Source organism: Oncorhynchus masou, chromosome 2, assembly GCF_036934945.1.
Source record: "Oncorhynchus masou masou isolate Uvic2021 chromosome 2, UVic_Omas_1.1, whole genome shotgun sequence".
Lineage (NCBI taxonomy): Eukaryota > Metazoa > Chordata > Actinopteri > Salmoniformes > Salmonidae > Oncorhynchus > Oncorhynchus masou.
This window is the reverse complement of record NC_088213.1, coordinates 27,552,996-27,565,961: the sequence shown is the minus strand read 5'-3', so window position 1 is coordinate 27,565,961 and position 12,966 is coordinate 27,552,996. Positions and strand designations below refer to the sequence as shown.

Here is a 12,966-nt window from a genome sequence, read left to right as displayed (position 1 = left end):
TTTCAAAATATCTATATATTAATTACTTTCCAAATAAACTTTATTTCTATGGAAATACATGGGTAGCCATGAGAAAGACACCCCACCCCCCCAATAGTGATCGCTATGGGGCGATGTATGCTTGTACACAATCGCCCAACCTTGTTTTAGGAACGTCAGGCAGGATTTAGGTTCCCAACTGCCTAGCCAGATGTAGCTCAATCTTGGGTGCAGTGATCACGTTCCCGCACTGAATGACTCTGTGGAGGCTCAATGACTTAACTTTACAATAGCCTACATGATACACTAGTAAAGTAATACAATATATAGCTGTCGGCTATATTAGCCATGACTTACCGTTCTTTGTGCAGCTTCAAATGTCGAACAAAATTGGAAATTGTTGCACCTCCGTTTTCTTCCCGCACGTTTCGCAAATTGCAATCCGTTTTCTGTTGATACAGCGGTGTCTTTATATCCGAAAATAATACTTGTATGTATCATCTTTCCAAGGGCTCAATCTGAATTCACCCGCCGACGTTCCTCTGCACTGCCATGCACAATTTGATTGGCTGCTGTCCGATTCAAACTGTAATCAGTTAAATGAAGAGTTGATGCGGTGCACACTTTTTTTTAATAGCATAATTTTAAATATTTGGGCTTGGGGAGGGTATCAAGTTAAGTCACAAGTCATTGATGTCAATGACGGGGCGGCAGGGTTGCCTAGTGGTATCCCCGAGCTGACAAGGTACACATTTGTCGTTCTGCCCCTGAACAGGCAGTTAACCCACTATTCCTAGGCCGTCATTGAAAATAAGGATTTTTTCTTAACTGACTTGCCTAGTTAAAAAAAGGTAAAATAAAAAGTCGAGTCTGACTCGAGTCCAAGTCATGTGGACTCGAGGCCACACCTCTGCCAAGTAGTGTCATACCAAATAAGACTCACATTTACATTTACATTTAAGTCATTTAGCAGACGCTCTTATCCAGAGCGACTTACAAATTGGGGTTGCCAAAGGTGCTTCAGAAAAATACTGAGTAAAGAGCCTGAATGCTTATGTAGATACAACAATAAAAAATATATATTTTTAAGAAATTTGAAAAAATGTATATGTTTGCTTTGTCATTATCAGGTAGTGTTTGTAGATGATGGGGGGGGGGGGGGGGGGGGCAGACAATTTAATACACGTTAGAATCAGGCTGTCATGTAACAAAATGTGGAAAAAGTCAAGTGTTGTGAATAATTTCCGAATGCACTCTAGCTCCATTGTTGAGTAGTTATTCCTCGTGTCACCATTTTTATTTTATTTTTAACTGCATCATTGGGAAGGACTCATAAGCAAGCACTTCACGGGTAAGTTTACCTGCTGTATTTTGAAGCATGTGACATACAATTTGATTCGATTTAGGCCTATTACACATGATCACTTAATGATTAACAGGCACCTGTTGTTAATAAAATATATGTAGACTATTAGTGAACAATATTAGCAAACACAGTACAGAATGAAAATAGGCTAACACTGCTTCTCAAATAGAAATACCCGATCACATTTGTAGGCGAGGTCATGGCATCGTCGGTTAGCTAAACTAATGCATATAAATACGTATAGGGTCTGTCGTATCGCACCACATTGCGCATGTGCAGGCCCTCCAATATAAAGTTGTTTTTGACAAAAATGAAAATGTGTCAGTATGTCACTTTCACGAGGTTGGAGTAAAAACATGTGCAACTACTTACGACATTGGTTCGGTTGTGCCTTCTAGATTTCGAGAAAATTAACAACTAAAGGAAGATTTTTCCACTTCTCTCATTCATTGCCATCTCAAACACTGCCTGGCCTGGTCTGTTTGGCAAGTGTTCCCGGGAGTCTCGCGATTTTGCGCCTCTGGGTTTAGAAATTGATATTATTTCGACGTAATCATTCGATAGATTTGCAAAGGATCATCTATTGTACTTTTCAATGCAGAGAAGAATGGTTTAAATAAACTTGGGATTCAGTAAATGGCTTGCAATAAATGTGGGATTCAATACAAATTGACAACTTGCCTTGCGTAAAAATGCGTACCTAAATATGTCAAATACAGCTTCCATAAATTTATCTGCAATTAAATTGCAATGTTGAGGATAAATTCTAGTTAAATGTGTCAGTCTACCAAGATGAACTCAGGCAATTATAGGACTACCAACGGGGCCTTGCAGCCACCCGACCCTGATCTCGTGTTTCGTTAGCGTCTGCCAGCAGTATAGTTCTCGGTGAGCCCGGGGAGGCGGAACACCATTGTCGATACAAAGTAACATAAAAGCTACACGATATATATAGAGCCAAAACTACAACGTCAGACGACGAACAAAGACAGATAGCCTTAAGGTAAGTGGATGTTGTGAGCGTCAAATTCAGAAATAATTTTGCTAGCTAAGTTAGCGAGCTAGGCTAGCCTCTGACTAAAGTAGTTTCTATCTAGCATTGTCCTGTCATACAATTGATTAAACGGAATCCAAGTTCAGTGACCACATTAGCACGATACATTTCAACAAAATAGTGTGATGGCTGTCGTTCACATACATGTAGTTAATCATATAATTTCGAATCGCGTTAGTTAACTAACTAGCTAGTCATCGATTTATATCTCGCGTTGCCAGCTAGCTAACGCCGGTCTCGGTAACAATGCGAGGAGAAAAGGAAACTAGCTAACGTTAGCTAGCTAGCTAAATGTAGCCAAGCTAGCCCTGTAGCCGGGTGGGGGTTGTTCTGGGATGGGATTCAAGTTTAAGCCTAATTTGATGACCATCTGTTTTCAAATGGCATGAATGTTTTACTTGTGACGATGTGTAGGTTGCTGCATAAATAATTGTTTTGTCGGAATTAACGTTGTTTATTTGTTGATGAGTAGCGTAGCTAACGTTAGTTTGACAGGTAACGTTTATGCGGTTCAATGGACAATGCTCGGCTGACAGTCCCTCGACTCACAAAGGACTGGCAATTTATCCCGTTTTTCCCTAATGTGTCTCATCGGCTTTAGTTTCATAGCTGGCTAATGGGAACAACATCTGGACATACTAACGTTAATTAGCAAGGTACTAGCTATCGAATTATAACGCTAACGTTACTTGTCTTTAGAGTTAGCGAACGTTAGCGGTTGACAGAAATCATTAACCAAACCGACATAATATCCAAATTCATTCATAGGTCTTTCAGTTTTTCGTCAAGGAACATTAATAAGTAGTACCCAGGGCTTTTTTTTTTTTTTTACAGTTATATTAAAATGTCTGTCTGACCACTTGTGGTCAACAATATAATGCCATTGTTCAGGCCTTTGTTTACAGCACCATTGGCAAACTGTTTTAATCATCAACATATTTTAACCTTTATTGTATTAAATTAAAGCCTCAGTGTTTTGTGGCCTTCACTAATAATGACTACTACAAAATAATTTTCTGCCAGATGCCTTCAGCAACAGTTGGCAACAATGCTGTTCAGTCCTCTAGCCCAGAGTTGGGTTCTGGAACCCAGTCTGAGGCCATGAAGCAGGTCCTGCAGGTGATAGACAAGAAGGTCCGCAACATGGAAAAGAAAAAGGTGACAATGTTTCCTTTTTTTCATCTAAGCATGCTTTCGGAAACCTCCCAAAAAGCATAGGTTGCTTAGTCGTTGCTTGAGACCAACTGAGGAGCAATTCTGGATGTCTAGTCTGAAAAGATTCTGCCTTATGACCCTGTATTGACTTTGTCTCAAAGTTGGTAACCAAGATTATTATGGCTACAGATAAATTTAGTTGGTGTAATCAATCATTAACCTATGACCTTTATTTTGCTTTAGAATCACAGCACTTGATAGATGGTATATTCCTGGGTAACCTCAGTTTGTATATATTTCTGCTGAAAGAATCTCAGCAGACTGTGTCGTAACCCTTATTAAATGTGCCATATTTCTATAGGGCAAGCTGGATGACTACCAGGCCAAGAAGAATAAAGGAGAACGGTTGAACCAGGATCAGCTGGTACGTACAAGACACTGGTTTGGGTTGATGTTAGCTCAAGGAACTTCAATTGTGAACTTGATTATTTAACCTGTTGCATATTTACTATAATATTTCATTCTTCAGCTTTCTATTGTTTTTATACTGTGGTGTTTGTTGTTTTGATCTATGACACAGCTAACAAAATATTTCATGTTCATTCCCTCTTGTCTCGTCTGTAGGATGCCTTGACCAAGTTCCAGGAAGTAACCAACAACCTGGATTTTGCAAGGGAGTTGCAGAAGAGCTTCCTGTCTTTGGGGCAAGAGGTGAGTTCCGTCTCGAGGTTTCATTCTGGTCACTATGACCACACTCACTGTATTTATTAGGTGTTGTTTCTCAGTCACTGTGGCCATAGTGCAGTGACAACTCCTTCCCCATTTCCTTGCAGATCCAGAAGGCAGTGAAGAAGTCTGCCCGGAGGGAGCAGCTACAGCGGGAGGAGATGGAGCAGAGGCGTCTGAAGACTGTTCTGGAGCTGCAGTTCCTGCTTGACCGGCTGGGGGATGAGCAGACGAGGCAGGACCTGAAACAGCCCGCTGCAGGCTCCCCCCTGCTCACCGACGCTGACCTCACCGCACTGGACAATTTCTACAAGCTGGTGGGCCCTGAACGGGACCATGATGTCCGGTACAAACCCTTTGTTTTCTCTTTGTTTTTGACGGAGGAGTGACGTAATATGATGGTCGGCATGTTGTAAATGTCCTTCCCTGTTCTTCAGGTTGACTGACCAGTATGATGAGGCCTCCCTACACCTATGGGAACTGCTAGAGGGCAGAGACCAGGCTGTGGCAGGAACCACATGTATGTTTCTAACACTTTTTGAAGTAGCTCATTTTATTTACCCATGTACATGTAGACTTTGGCTTGTTTAATTAGTTACCCACACCCCCATCTGCATAATGAGTATCTTGGGGCTTATCTTAGATTTTGAATTAAAAGGAGCTTGAAAGGAACGTTTGTTGAGCTGGGAGCAGTGTTATGACTAAAGCCCATCCAACCCCTTGAAGCACAAAGGGCATGCTGGACATACAGGCCATGTTAGCAGAACATGTATAAAGGGAAGCTCTTCTGTGGTTGGGGTGAACTGGTTTCAGGCCAGTGGGCTTTGAGGGGTAGTGCCAGTAGTGAGCATCCACCACCCATATTCCAGAGACAACTTTGCGGTGGATCATATGTCATTGTGGATTATAAATACTTGAGGGTTATTAAAGTGCTTCGAGCAGTGGATCTTGGCTAGGTAGGGCTGTGGAATGGGTCACAGCTGTGACTATACCAAGCATAGACCCGGCCTATTGACTAACTCACAAAAGTTTCTGTTACCGATTGGGACCACTATACTGTGGTATATTTATGCATTTTCAAGACATTTCTCATACGTTCAGAATATGATCTGCTCCTTTCCTATAGACAAGGCACTGAAGGAGACCCTGGACAAGGTGCTGCTGAGTGGCTATTTTGACAGAGCACAAACGCATCAGAACGGCGTGTGTGAAGAAGAGGAGCAAGAAGAAGAAGAGGAGCAGCAGTCTGTGGTGCATGAGTCATCTGGGAGCAGGGAGCAGCCCGAAGAACCAGGTAACCGCCATAGCCATAATTCCCTGTGGGAAAAATAAGCGTGTAGACCGAGATAATCTTCTTGACTGAATGGGATGCATGAGATTCGAGCAGGATTGGTTGTTGTTTTTTTAGGTTTTTGTCACTGGCTATTTGGACGTATCAGGATTGGGCGAAGGCAATGCTTAAACTGCTTCGCCTTGAGTGCTTTGGCTGAACGTTTCCTTTTGTGAGGGTGGAGACTTTATATTGCTGTAACGCTGAATTTCTAATACGTATTAAGACGGACGTTAATCACGCAGCTGAATAAATTAAGTGAAATTTTACTTCTGGGTTAGATTTTGATGTGTGGACCTGGATGAGTGGATATTCATCAGTGTATTCCTTTTACAGAGCGAACAGTTACTGAAGAATACACAGAGGCCATTGAAGTAGAAGCCACAGAGGTGAGTTCAATCTCTTCCCTGACTCTTAACTGCTGTAAAGTTCAGAATTCTCTGATTTCCCTTGCCTATTGGAATCTAATCAAGTGATCTTATGTTTTTGTGTAGTTTGTAAACAGACAGTTCATTCCAGAAACCACATACAGCAGCACTGGCAACGACCAAGTAGAGGAGTGGACAGCAGAGGTCCAGGTATGCTGCATGTCTACACCTCTCATATCATTTGTCATATTACACAGTCACAAACAGAATCTTTTAGGGTTCAATAAGTAACGCCATGGCCCAATGGTGTCATCAGCTGGGTTTAAATCTGTCCCTGTGTCTTTAGGTGGTCAATGCCGTCCAGCACCAGTCTCCTCCCCAGATGACCCCCGAGCCCCACACTGTGAACCCAGTCTCCCACACGCCTGACCCCGTGGTCCGGAAGCAGGTCGTACAGGACCTCATGGCCCAGATGCAGGGGACCTATAACTTCATGCAGGTGATGATCCTTCCAACAGCCCCCATATGGTCCTGCCTTATCGGATCCTGTTTGGTCTCTTGTTCATGCTGACCAATGTGCTTCCTCCCACAGGACTCCATGTTGGAGTTTGATGGCCATGCCCTGGACCCAGCCATAGTGTTGGCCCAGCCCATGAAGTCTGCACAGAGCTTGGTCCTGCAGCACATGGGTCAGTGTTAGTACATCACGTTCTGTTTTAACTCCCCTCTAACCAACACCACCACTCAGAGGCTGTAGTCCTCCTAGAGATGTTCCCTTTTACACTCACCAACGATTTATTAGGTACACCCATCTAGTACCGGGTCGGATCCCCCTTGCTTCTAGAACAGCCTGAAATGATTTTGGGCGTGGATTCTACAAGGTGTCGGAGACACCGTTGCTCCATTGGTATCAAGGGACCTAACGTGTGCCAGGAAAACAGTCTCCACACTAGGTCCATGGACTCATGCTACCGACAGTTGAAGTCAGAAGTTTACATACACCTTAGCCAAATACATTTAAACTCAGTTTTCACAATTCTTTACATTTAATCCTAGTAGAAATTCCATGTCTTAGGTCAGTTAGGATCACCACTTTGTTTTAAGAATGTGAAATGTCAGAATAATAGTAGTGATTTATTTTGGCTTTTGTTTCTTTCATCACGTTCCCAGTGGGTCAGAAGATTACAAACACTCATTTGGTAGCATTGCCTTTAAATTGTTTAACTTGGGTCAAACGTTTCGGGTAGCCTTCCACAAGCTTCCCACAATAAGTTGGGTGGATTTTGTCCCATACCTCCTGACAGAGCTGGTGTAACTGAGTCAGGTTTGTAGGCCTCCTTGCTCGCACACCTTTTCAGGTCTGCCCACAAATGTTCTATAGGATTGAGGTCAGGGCTTTGTGGTGGCCACTCTAATACCTTGACTTTGTTGTCCTTAAGCCACTATGCTTGGGTGTCATCTTTAACTTTCTGACAGATGTCTTGGGATGTTGCTTCAATGTATCCACATAATTTTCCTCCCTCATGATGCCATCTATTTTGTGAAGTGCACCAGTCCGTCTTGCAGCAAAGCACCCCCACAACATGATGCTGCCACCCCCATGCTTCATGGTTTGGATGGTGTTCTTTGGCTTGCAAACCCTTTTCCTCCAAACATAACGATGGTCATTATTGCCGAACAGTTCTATTTTTGTTTCATCAGATTCGAGGACATTTCTCCAAAAAGTTCAATCTCTGTCCCCATGTGCAGTTGTAAACTGTAGTCTGGCTTTTTTATGGTGGTTTTCTCCAGCATCTTCACAAGGTTCCTTTGCTGTTGTTCTGGGATTGATTCGCACCACAGTACTTTCATCTCTAGGACTCCTTCCTGAGCGGTATGACGGCTGCGTGGTCCCATGGTGTTATGCTTTTGTTTGTACAGACTATCATGGTACCTTCAGGCATTTGGAAATCTCTTCCAAGTATGAACCAGACTTGTGGAGGTCTACAACTCTTTTCTTTGGTCTTGGCTGGTTTCTTTTGATTTTCCCATGATGTCAAGCAAAGAGGCACTGAGTTTGAAGGTAGGCCTTGAAATGCATCCACAGGTACACCTCCAATTGACTCAAATAATGTCAACTAGCCTATTAGAAGCTTCTAAAGCCATGATGACATTTTCTGGAATTTTCCAAGCTGTTTAAAGCAGTCAACTTAGTGTATGTAAACTTCTGACCCACTGGAATTGTAAAATAATATGTCTGTAAACGATTGTTGGAAAAATGACTTGTCATGCACAAAGTAGATGTCCTAACCAACTTGCCAAAACTATAGTTTGCTAACAAGAAATTTGTGGAGTGGTTGAAAAACGAGTTTTAATGACTCCAACCTAAGTGTGTAAACTTCCGAATTTAACTGTTAGCCAAATCTTGACGCTGCCATCAGTATGATGCAACAAGAACCGGGATTCATCTGACCAGGCAATGTATTTCCACTCCTTAATTGTTCAGTGTGATCGTGTACCCACTGGACCCGCTTCTTCTTGTGTTTAGCCGATAGGAGTGGAACCCGGTGTGGTCGTCTGCTGCACTAGCCTATCCGTGACAGGGACTGATGAGTTCATTCCGAGATGCCGTTCTGCACACCACTATTATACTGCAACGTTATTTGTCTGTTTGTGTTCCGCATGTTAGCTTGCATTATTCTTGCCATCCTCCTTTGACCTCTCATCAATGAGCTGTTTTTGCACACAGGACTGCTGACTGACTGCAAGTTTTTTTTGTTGAACCATTCTCGGTAAACCCTAGACACTGTCGTGCGTGAAAGACCAGGAGGTCGGCAATTTCTGAGATACTGGGTCCGGCGCGCCTAGCATCAACGATCAAACCACGCTCAGACTCTTAGGTCACTTATTTTGCCAATTATAAAGTTCAATCGAACAGTACCTGGATGTCTATTTGTCTGCTTTATATACCAAGCCATGACCACGTGACTCATTGTCTGTAGGAGCGATTCATTTTCGGGAATGGGGTGGTGTACCTAATAAACTGGCCGGTGAGTATTACTGCTTATATACTCTTGAGTTTTGTCCATTTTTAGTTGCTCTAAGCAGTTTGACAAACAAACCATTTTATATTTGTCTTGTGTACAGTTCATTCAGAATCAAGACTTTCTCAATCAAGCTCAGTTCCTGAATCTACACACGTAAGTAGCAATAATGATACTTGAACACAATTCTGATAGTGATCCCCAAGACTCGATACCGGAGCAGACTTATTGAAAGGGCAAGGGTACTATGTGAACCTTCCCTTATCCTCCCCAGGTCCCCATGGTCTCCTCCACACCTGATGGCTACTCCTCCACAGCGCCCCTCTACCAGCCCTCCCACACAGCAGAGCCCCGGCCACAGACAGACGGCACTGACCACATCCAGGTATACCCTCCCTCCCCAAGGTGCCCTCTACTCCACCCTCCTCTACCCCCCCTGACTGGGTGGGTGGTGGAGCTTCTCTATGCTTGGCTGTTATTGGGCAGTGTGAGAGATGGTTAACACTCATCCTACCTGCCTGTCCTGAAGTGTGTGAAAACCATTGAAGTATGTGACGTCTGTCTCCCTGCCCCGCCCCTAAACCAGGCCTCGATGTCCCTGTCGTCTGAGCAGTCCCCCGTCCCGTCCTCCTTGCCCTCTGCCTTCCCGCCCGTCTCCACCCCCCACAGCGGCGGCATCAATGTCAACGCAGCACCATTCCAGTCCATGCAAGCGGTAGGCTTTGTTAATGGAGGACTTATAACTGACATCGCTTCACTTGAACAAAGCTGTCATATAACCCACTTAACTCTAATCCCTTACCACACGTGGATGGTACCACAAGTTTTAAGACAGGAAAAATAGAAGTGATACACACTGGCACACAACAGTAATACCAGATTTACTTTGCAAGGATAATGAGAACTGATTGGGACATCAACTGAATTAATAAGTATAATTCCAGTGTTGGCCTACATTTCTCAAAACCAAGCTTCATCCCATACCCCCCCCCCCCCTCTCTCTCTGTCAGAGCAGAACAGAATGCTCTTGTCTGCCCCCATGTCTACATAAAGATTTATAATCAACTCTAAGCTGGTTAACTTTATTTGGCGAACCTTGGACAGTATGTACAGTATGCTCAATAGTCAGACTAGAGTCTGTTAGTGGTGATTTGCTGTTGTCTGCGAGTCTTGTGTGGGTATCTGACACCTCTAAGTGAAAGCTTTTCTCTGGTTGTATTGTGTCCCTAAGGTGTTCAACATGAATGCGCCCGTGCCCCCCACTAACGAAGCAGACGGTCTGAAGCAGAACCAGTTCCCCAGCGGCTACGGACAGGGCTTCAGCAGCCAGGCGGAGCACTCCGTGGAGGAGCCTGACATCCAGCAGGACACTCTACAGTCCGGTGAGAGAGGGACTGGGGTGGCTGTTGGGGCTGAGGATGTGACTTAGACAAGTGGAGTCTGAGGATCAGTAGACCTTGGGTCTGAAGACTTTGGTCTAAGGGCATGATGTTGTTAATGACTCTTATGCTGTTCTCAGCTGTAGGAGGCTTCCACACCCAAGATCAAGTGATGTCAGTGGCAGCGGGCCTCCAGGTGCAGTCGTCCCAGGGGCCAGGCTTTGGGCGGCAAGGCCAGTCCTTCTATAACAGTAGGGGGGCCGTGTCTCGCGGAGGCCCTAGGAACCCCCGGGGCATGATCAATGGATACCGAGGATCCTCTAACGGCTTCAGAGGTATGAGATCCAGCTAATTTACTGTAATGGACCTACTTTGATACAGGAGTGATTTGTATTGTGGTGTTAACAGGATAAATGGTTGTCTTCCTCAGGAGGATATGATGGCTATCGCCCTCCCTTCTCGAACACTCCAAACAATGGTTATGGGCAACAGGCCCAGTTCAGCACGGCGTCCCGGGACTACCCCAACAGCACCTACCAGCGGGTAAGGAAGGACACAGCCAACCATTAGGTCCTAGTGACTAGAAGACACTTGACCCTTGCGCTAGGGTTTCAATAAAAGGGATTGTAAGTTGTTGTCCCAGATGCTGTCATGAAGATGCTGTATAAGTCTTTCTGAATTACCTGTTTCTACAGGAGGGATATCAGCCAGGCTACAAGCGGGGAGCAGTCCAGGGACCTCGGGGTTGCTCTCGAGGTAATGCTCAAGCAATGCGATCCTAAAGCGCTTGTCAACTTCCACCACATTGAACATTCAGATATGATTGTGTTTGCCCCAGCTCACTTTTATAAATCTTTTTTGTTTTGGTTCTCATCTATCTTCACATTTCTCCTGGCCTATTTATCAGAGTAAGCCTGCTTTGGTATGTCTAAGATACTTTTGTTTTAACATGTAAAACTGAAATCCACAGCATTTAGATTTATCAGCAAGTCTGTGTTCGAAACAACAAATAGATATTCCTGTACACTTGAAAGATTTCATTAATTTATTTTTTGTACAAAATAAATGCAAAAAACCCCTGCAACTGTCAGTCCAATCCATGAGAATCTTTTATATTTTCTGTCACTGCCCAGCCCCGTCAACCACTTTTCCCCTCTGCTTTTGGTTCTCATAGCATTACTTGTTTTTTTTTTTTCTGTCTCTCACCATCTCTTTGTAAGCCGACGTTACTCCTTGGGAGACTGTTTCAATAAAGATGTGTTGTATAACCTGCTGTCTGCTGCTTGTTTCTTTTTGTTGGTCCCTGTCCCTGCTGCTCTGTGGTGCCACCACAGCCTTCTCTGCCTCTGCTGACATTAAGAGTGGGTTAGAGGATTCTGGTTGTGCTTTGCTGAAAGGACTTCACTCTACTTCTATCTCCCTCACCTGCTGTGCCCTGCCTTCTGTATTTTGTCATAGGAGCATACATATATTGTGTTATTAACATGCTTAAACATTCATGAAACATGTCACTGGGTTTCAAAGTAAACCTGTGGTGTAAATCCTAGGGCAACAGATGTACCCCCCCCTTTTGGTTCCATATGGCAAAATACATACTATTCTGTGACCTGGATAAAAGCTTTAAAAACTCTTATTTACTGGGAATGCCACTGTGTATATAACTGAATTGACATGAAGGCAGCTATTACCTTTAACTTGTTTTCAGTATTCCATTTTGTAATGGGTGTATTCGTTTGCTCGTAACAGTCCATTTTTGTCTCCCTATTTGAGTTGATCTTCTCTTCCTTGGCAGGTGCACACTAATTAAATTAATAGAATGTAGATGAGGTTTTTTTAATTGTGCTCCATTCCCAGACTCAACCCAGAATAAGGGTGACAGGCTGGCCTCAGCTGACTTATTTTCTGTCTGCTTGACGGTTACAGGCCGGGGGGGACAGTTCAAGCCCAGCCGAGGGTTGGTGACCCAAATGGTAGGACATCAAGCCAATTAGTCTTGGATACCAACAACTCTACTCTCCACCTAGGGCAACAAACATCACCTCTACACTCCTGGACCATCCTTCCCCTGATCTGACTATTCCTCTCCATATCAACCTCTAGGTTGATTGGGTGAAGCCTGGGTCTGAAGCCATACGTCCCACCCTTAGCTCTCCTACAATCATATGCTATTGCATAGCCTTAAACTGATCAAGCTGGAACGTGTGTGCCTTTGCTGTTGGACTGTTTATTTGGATCTTTGCTTAGTAGGCAATCATTTACAAAAAGTGGCTGGGGCTAGTGACAGGCTTTGGAAGCATGACACGAAAGACCAAACAATATGTTGACTGCGGTCATACCACACAAGGAAATGTTTTGTCTCAATGTGAAGACTGTTTATACTGTACATTGCCATGGCACGTTTGGGAGTAAAGTCTGCACAAATGTGTAGTCTAAGCAGGTTGTAGGTCTGACTGAATGACTTACCCAAAATGAAGATTTCTTGTGTGTACATTTTGCTCTGGCCATATGGTAGTTGATAGTGATGCACTGAATAAATGCACTGTTCTGTAAATTTGCATTTGTCACTTCATATCTGCTCTGTCCAAA

The 12,966-nt window shown here is 43.9% G+C and overlaps 1 protein-coding gene across 4 annotated transcripts; it reads left to right on the top strand.

Moving 5' to 3' along the window:
* Positions 1-2,170: 2,170 nt before the first annotated feature.
* LOC135557871 (caprin-1-like) lies at positions 2,171-12,931 on the top strand. Of its 4 annotated transcripts, XM_064991564.1 has the most exons (20): positions 2,172-2,348; positions 3,423-3,557; positions 3,916-3,978; positions 4,179-4,265; positions 4,388-4,626; positions 4,718-4,800; positions 5,407-5,574; positions 5,947-5,999; positions 6,105-6,188; positions 6,325-6,477; positions 6,571-6,667; positions 8,960-9,007; positions 9,105-9,157; positions 9,276-9,386; positions 9,588-9,716; positions 10,233-10,383; positions 10,521-10,715; positions 10,811-10,923; positions 11,076-11,136; positions 12,304-12,931. In XM_064991564.1, exons 2-20 carry the CDS (start codon positions 3,423-3,425, stop codon positions 12,369-12,371), a joined length of 2,091 nt encoding a protein of 696 aa, XP_064847636.1. In that variant the 5' UTR covers positions 2,172-2,348; the 3' UTR covers positions 12,372-12,931. The 4 variants fall into 4 exon arrangements, with proteins under 4 accessions (XP_064847656.1, XP_064847636.1, XP_064847648.1 ...); XM_064991584.1 differs by lacking the exon at positions 9,588-9,716 and having other exon boundaries at positions 2,171-2,348; XM_064991576.1 differs by lacking the exon at positions 8,960-9,007 and having other exon boundaries at positions 9,114-9,157.
* Positions 12,932-12,966: the final 35 nt, after the last annotated feature.

Coding starts and splice junctions, on each gene's coding strand:
- LOC135557871 (XM_064991564.1), top strand. CDS start 3,423: ATGCCTTCAGCAACAGTTGGCAACAATGCTGTTCAGTCCTCTAGCCCA. Junction 9,717..10,232: donor CATTCCAGTCCATGCAAGCG/GTAGGCTTTGTT, acceptor TGTGTCCCTAAG/GTGTTCAACATGAATGCGCC. Junction 10,384..10,520: donor GCAGGACACTCTACAGTCCG/GTGAGAGAGGGA, acceptor TGCTGTTCTCAG/CTGTAGGAGGCTTCCACACC.